This window comes from Danio rerio, chromosome 20 (genome assembly GCF_052040795.2).
Source record: "Danio rerio strain M-AB ecotype USA chromosome 20, GRCz13ab, whole genome shotgun sequence".
In the NCBI taxonomy this organism is placed as follows: Eukaryota; Metazoa; Chordata; class Actinopteri; order Cypriniformes; family Danionidae; genus Danio; species Danio rerio.
Genome location: NC_141040.1, coordinates 27682331 through 27690000, shown reverse-complemented (window position 1 = coordinate 27690000; position 7670 = coordinate 27682331). Strand labels below are relative to the sequence as shown.

Genomic DNA, 7670 nt, shown 5'->3' with positions numbered 1-7670 from the left:
TCAGATCTTTTATTCACACTTACAATTTTATAACACATTTTGAAAATGAATTGATTTGAAAATGTATTCACTTCCCTCGTTCTAACCTTGCTGAACACAAAAACATGCATTTTGAAGAAAAATGGTTGGGAACCAGATCTTTGAAAGCCAAAACTTGGGAACTTCGAAAGCCAAAATATTTGGGTAACAAAAAGTCAACAAAATATTTTCTATTGTGATCAAAGAGAAACACGTAAAGAATTAAAGCCTCCAACTCAGTTATTTCTTTTAGAATCTTATGTCTGATAACAAAAAAATTATATAGATGGAGCCATGGTGAAGACCCTTTAAACCGTTATTGTTTTGTCTTATAATTTCCTACAACTGTAAAAATCTTCTTGAGAGTAGAAGGGTATTTCATACTGTATATTACTTCATATTTGCAACAAAATTAACTATTCAATAAAAATAACTGTTATATTATTTTTTAAATAAAACTATGAGATATGCTTTAAATTAATAAGTGGATATGTCTGTAATTCTAAAATTTGCCACAAGGGAGTGCTGAGTTCAATGAAATGTAACTGAGCTCAAAAGAGTTGTAAAAATGGCCATCATAAAATCAAGTTTTCCCCCCACATTAAAGATTTTTTAAACTGCATATCAACATGATGATTGATAAATTCCATTAAAAAGCACATCTTTTATTATACATTTTAACAACACTGTTTGAACACAACCAGCTCAAGTTTATTGCAAGTGGAGACTTTGTATGTGGCTTGGTTGCCTGAAAGAACTACACTACTGGAAAACCAAAGCATAATCTTTTCTCAGTTCATAAGGTGTGCGAGTGATAACATGTACTAGTGTGTGTGTTTCTCATACCTGCTGACAGGACTCATGTAGTTACCAGGAAACACTCCGATCTTGCCAGTGTGCATGGATGTTCCTTTAAACCAGCCGTCCTGACAGCGCTCCAGCACCAGAAACATCTCACCCTTCCTCAGCTCCAACTCATCCTCCTTACGGGGAGAGTACGGAAACATCGCCACATACCTAAGAGAAGAATCACAGGTGACATTAAAAAAATAAAATAAAATAAATAAAAAATAAAAAAAACACACACACACACACACACACAATATATATATTCATTTTAAACAAAAGTTTAGTTCATTAAAGTGTATTATTATTGAAATTTAAGAAAGAGAAGAAAAGCTTACATTCTGCTTTAGCTCAAATTCTGCTTTTATTTAAATGTTTTACTCCAGAAAAAAATTCCCTTGTTTTTTATTGTACTATAATTTACAAACTTTAAGCAGCAGAACTTTAATGATATTAATGTTCCTTGAGCAGCAAACCATCATATTAGAATGATTTCTGAAGGATAATGTAACAATAAAGATGCAATGTAAAGAGTAATGATGCGGAAAGCATTACCATCATAAGAATAATTAAATAAATAATTTTATAAATACATTTAAATGCCTCCATAAGAATAAAATGGAACTTTGAAATACACATAAATATTTAAGCATTTTTTTCTAGTAATGTTTTTTTTTTTTTTATAAATAAAGCATTTATTAAGTAGCTGCATCTTTATTTTATTATTTTAAATGAGAAACATTAAGTTAATTTACCTTATATGCAGTACTGCCAATCAACACGGGTTGGCACTGTTTCCTTATAGTTATCATACAAAATAACAATCACGTCTTTTAATATCATTTTTAGATTACATTCAACTTTATTGTCATTACACATGTACAAGCACAAGGCAACAAAATGCAGTTAAGGTCTAACTAGCAGTGCAATAGCAGTAAGTGACGGACATATGTAAAAGTTATAAAGTGCAATTATGAAGAAACTATGGGTAATATTTACAGATGGATGTGCTATGAACATTATATACAGGTTGTATTAACTATGAACAGACATTTACTATAGATGAATAATCTCTAAGACATATAATTTTCTAATAATTTAAAAAGGTGTAAACAAGAATGCCATAAAAAACGGGCATAAAAATTCCCCTGTCAGGCCACAATGAGCGAATCCAACAGAAATCAGGCGTGTTTAGTGTTGTGTTTAGTTCATCTGAAGAAAAAAAGGTGAAAGGTGAGGGGGTCAGGGCTCAGGTTAACTCCCGACTGACAATCGTACTCCCTTTAGACGTGACCTCTGACCCCTCACCTGTGGTTTCAGTCACGGTCAGCTTGCATTGGCTAACAGCAGAGAGGTGAAGGGACTCTCTCATACTCTCTTCAACAGCATGCATCACTAAATTGATTTAAAGTGTGTATATTTAATGTTGCACTCACACTGTGGGTCTCTGACGGCCACTCTGGTCGCCCGCAGCGGGTGATGGCCTTTGGCCAGCATTCAAGGCGGCAGCGCCAACAACTGAGGACTGAGACTGAGGTGGAGGAGGAGGTGGAGGAGGAAGAGCATCCTGAAACAATCAAACACCAATTAGTTTTACAACACCAGTAAAATTATGCATGTAACAGTACATTCTTTCTTGTTTTGAATCTATTTATTAATTTTCCTTCGGCTTAGTCCCTTTATTCAGCCAAGTGTATCTGTCTGTTATGCAAATACCCCAGCTCAGACAGTGGCCAATTGCGCACTTAAATGGCTGACGCTATGATGATCGCATCAACCCCAACTATAGACACGCCCTCCATCAATTGTTGATGCTGAAGCCCTGCATGAATTGATATGCTCGTCTCGAGTCCGCGGACAGACACTACTCTATTCATCAGGGGTCGCCACAGCAGAATGAACCGCTGACTTATCCAGCATATGTTTTACACAGCAGATGCCCTTCCAGCTGCAATCTAGTAGAGGTAAACAATCATACACACTCATTCACACACACTACAGACAATTTAGTTTATTCAAGTCACTGTTTCGCCTCTTGTTTTGAATTGTATTGTTAATCTATGTACTATCTACTTGCATATATGCAAGCAAAGTACAATGGAAAACAAAATTAAAGAATGAGCTACAATTTTCTAAATGTTCTTTTCTGAGGAGTAAAACAGAAAACTGGCCCAAAGTAAATTAAATTTATTCAGGCCTGATGGAAAACTTTGATGGTTGACAAATTAAGGAAAGACTGAATGAGGCAGTGAAATGAGGAGGAGGAAGAGTGTTTTTAGCTGTTCAGGCTACAGTCGAATTTTGGATTTTGATTGAAGTGCCTTGGTTATTTTGTTAAACACTTTACTAGAGTTGTACAGTCACAATTAAAACTCTTTCAAATTTCGAATATGATTACATTATGTATTTAAAAAAAAGATCAAGTGTGTATAAATCACTCTTCTAATTTTGATCTCAACTGTATATGTGGCAGAAAATGATGTCAGAGCGATCTCAATCTAAGTTTAGACAATGCCATAAAGCCCTAATCTCACTGCCTGTGACTGTCCAGCTTGTGGGCTGCTTGCTAACAAGCGGGTCTTTTGGCTGTGGCAGGTGTTGTGATTGGTGGATATCCAGCCTGGCTACATGTCTGGCTGAAGAAGGATAAATCGCTTCCATATGGACCAACGCACACATCTGCACACAGACTTTATGAGCCCAGTGGCACCACTATGAAAACAACTCTTGTTTTGTTGCTTTAAGCCACGTTTTTCCCCTGTTTATTTCAAGTTCTCCTACAAGGCCCTTTCTCCTAATGCTTTTTGCCTATTGCGTTTCATTAATTAATTGGTCTCATGTAATTTGCTTAATTTACTGCATTTAAAAATCTAAAAGAGCTGTTGCTTTTAAATCCTGCATACAAGATCAGAGAGGGAACCTGATGCACGCTAAGGCTACCTTTACAAAAACAATGCATTGAAAACAAAAGGAAACAGTACCCACACACACATCAATCTCGTAGAGCCATTAGTGTCCAGCCTGAGGCCCACACAACTCCCTCAAATGATGTGTGTGTTTGTGTTGAGGGAGATGAAGGGCTATCAAATGGCAAACTGTCCTCGTTTAGTGTTGTGATTTGAGTGTGTGTGTGTTTGTTTGTGTGTGTGTGTGTGTGTGTGTGTGTGTGTGTGTGTACATGCAAATGTATATGCGAATGAGAGGTTTGCTTTGTTTATGTGAGTGTGTTTGTGTTTCCCTCCTGTTCAAAAGGTTATTTTTTAAATAAATTAAAACTTTCAGCAAGTTCCATCTGAATGTTACAAGAAAATCTATTTCAAATAAATGCTTTTCTTATAAACTTTTCATTCAGTAAATGATGCAAACAATTCAGCTGTCATAACAGAAAAGTTACACTTTCACTTTCCTTCGGCTTATTCCATTTAATCAGAGGTCGCTACAGCAGAATTAACTGCCAGAAAAATTACACCTAAAGGTGCAGTAGGTGACTTCAGAAACATGTACTATTAACATTCCAATAGTATTGATTAAAGTAAATGATCTAAATGTGTTTATATGTATTTTTATATTCTGGGTAAGGGATGACAAAAAAAGTTATTTTAATTAATTACCGTCGGGCAGACAATTCCCATAACTCTGACAAGTAGCCAAACTGTCTGTCAACAAATGAAGATTTGTACAACTGCGCACCTCTGTTAATGCAGATCCACCAATGTGCGTTCACTCGGGAGTGACAGCAGTAAAAAAACAATGCTGAATCAAAACTTTTTTAAATCCTGAATCAATATTGGAGTTAAGGATGATTTATACTTCTGCGTCAAGCGCACACATATGCTACGGCGCAGCCTACTCGTTGACGCATAGCCCTACGCCGTGGCCATCGGTGTCGCTGACGTGCACCTCTCAAAAAATGTAACTACACATGGCAACGACGCATAGCGCAAGCTCTGTGATTGGTCGGCTTGGTAGCGCTGATGAGTCTGGGCGGGACCGAGAGCCGCACGAGCCCAACGGAGCGATTGTTTACAAGTGTGGAGTCCCGTGAAGGGAGCTCCAGATGAAAAGTTTTGTTTTGTGTTTACCTCATAGTTAAAGTTGTTGCATGTCCACCAGTTCCTGTCTCAAAATGAGTGGGTTTAAGCCACTTGTACATTCAGGAAGTGTTCAGAAAAAAAAAAACAGCAGTGAAGATACTCAACACAGAGGAACATTAACACCTCACTGCCAACTAGTGTGTCGAAAGTGTTAATGTAGACCCACATGGACAGCGCGCATAAGTATAAATGCACAGCTACGAGCGTTGCATGCACCATGGGTTACGCCGGTCACTTGACGCAGAAGCATAAACCAGGCTTTACTTTTGCACTCTGACGAAAGGATGACACCATGGCTGAAGTATTTCTTTTAGGCTGGTTATGTTATGCTTTGAAACTATTTTAATCAAGCAAAGCTAATGTAGATTTTGTTTTACGAATGGGTCATCATTTACTTTGAATATTCGTTCTGAAATAGCATGCAAGTATGGGTTAGTAATAAGTTTAATTCCTGCAAGCAGTTAGCCAACCACTAAACATACAGTAGTCGCCTTAGGACAAAGCCTGTGAGAGAGTGAGACCAGCGATCCTTGCAAGCATAAAATATTGCACATTATAACAAGCTTTGCTTGCTACACAACTGAAAACATGCTAGATATAATAGTTTTTCGTTCTGAATTGTAGTAAAATAAAGTACTATAAAGTTTTTCATCTTTAAAGTGTGTGTTCGCAAATTTCAGGAGGCATGGCTTCAGATGGCAGGAGAGTTATTGTATTTGAAAGATATTATGCTAACCGGTTAGCATTTAGGCACATCACCTACTGCACCTTTAAAAATACAGTTTTACTGTACCTTTAATAAAAAAGTGAGCGTATGAAACTGCTTTAAAATCAAATATAATTTGAGGATAATATTTACTGATTTAATATAATTGTTTATAATATTTAATAATTAGCATAGAAGAATATGTTTGCGCATTCTTAACTAATTCTTATTGTTCAAATGTTTTACTGTGCTAAATTCATTATTGTTGTCAAAGCAAAAAAAAAATAATTATAAATACAAAATAAATAAAACAATATACATTTTCTTGAAAACATTGGCATCATAAAAAAAATTAAATAAAAAAGTCAATGGAAATGTTAAATTACCACGTCCCACTATAATCTCTTAATAATTACCTTTGTGTTCAAATATGGACCATAAACAATATGTGCACACACATGAATGCACTTGCAAACACACACATTACAAATGTATGTGTATTTGTCAGTATATATTAACAAACTGTTTTACGATGGCTCAAGATTTATGGATTATTTTTATTCTTTCAAATTGCATTATGAGACCTTGATATCAACTTCTGAAGTTATTGCAAATATTCCCCACCCAAGACCCCTATGTTCTAAGTTTCATTCTGTTTTTGACCGCAAGTATCTTGTGTGAACTCCCTAAAGACTTCTGTTGTCTGAATGTGTCTGGTATGAACTAGTGTAATTATACAGGGCTCCTGGAGAGTGACAAATCGATTTCAAAAACATCTAATTTCGCACGTCCCAAGTTTGTACCCACAGGACTTATGAACAGATCGACTGTGTCCATACTGTGAACAGAAACCTTTCCACAAGTAATCAAAACTTTGTAAAACGTGATTGATTTTAAAGCTGACATAAGAAAGAGCTGTTAAATCACAGGCCATCAATCAAAAAAGACATTATAATATGGCAAATAGAGGACACTTATTTGGCTGGCCTGAAACCTCAAATAGTGTTGAGTAACAGGGTTGTGAGTACTAATGAACACACAAAAAAATAATAATAATTTAAAAAATAATAATAATATAAATAATAATATAAAAATAAAGGTATTATTCTGCTGCTGGTTCAAACGACTTTTTTAAAATAAGTTAAAAAAATTCTTACGTTTTTTTTGGACAACTTAATTTTTTTATGTTGCACAACATGAAGGAATTTTGTGGAAACCAGCATTTTTTACAGTGCAACACCATTTTATTTACACAGCAGTGCCATTCGTATAAACTCAATCAATTAAAGATCTTTTTCAAATTCCCCAGATTTTATTGATCAGATGTCATTTGACTTTTTTTTCCTCTTTAGGCTTGTATTAAAATGAGATCATGCATGTCAGACTAAAGTGACAGGAATTATTTCAGCTTGATCTAGAGTATTCTTATGTACTTTCCAAATAGTGTAGGTATACCAAATATACAATCACTTTTGTCATAGAGAAACAAAATATTGCTGTATTAACTGAAGAACTGGCGTTTTCCATTTTGGCAGACTTGAAAATATAACCAAAAGAAGATACGTCACTCGTATTGTTTTGAACGGGGAAACGGTCAATATGGTGAATGAAGCCCTGCCTACTAGTACAGGAGCCAATCATGGATTACTATGGACTGACGTTTCTCCAGGGAAAAGCTTAGACCAGACGTGTGCTTTTATGACATGTTTTCTCAGCGAATACTTGCTTCACAGACATAAGAAATGTGTCCAAATGAAGCCTGACTTTTAAATGAACTAACTGCACTTAAAAACAAAAGTTTTTTGGTTTTGTAATCTGTATGAAATAAACGCTTTGTACAGTCAGTCCTGTCAATCACAGATCACATGACCGCAAGTACTCAAACGCCCCTCAAACTTGTAAACAAAGTCGCTGGAGGAGATTCACCATGAAGACCAAGTTTTAAGTTAATTTAGAAGACTAGCACGATCTGACAAAGCATTTTGATAATGATGATAATGGGCAAC

The 7670-nt window shown here is 35.7% G+C and overlaps 1 protein-coding gene across 2 annotated transcripts in view; it reads right to left on the bottom strand.

Annotated features, from left to right (window-relative positions):
• sh3rf1 (SH3 domain containing ring finger 1) overlaps positions 1 to 7670 on the bottom strand; it is a 100293-nt gene that overhangs the window by 8308 nt on the left and 84315 nt on the right. The window contains 2 exon segments of one of the 2 annotated variants that reach the window (NM_001045487.3): positions 865 to 1035; positions 2301 to 2431. In NM_001045487.3, the coding sequence (NP_001038952.2) occupies positions 865 to 1035; positions 2301 to 2431 (302 nt within the window). 2 annotated transcript variants of the gene reach the window in all.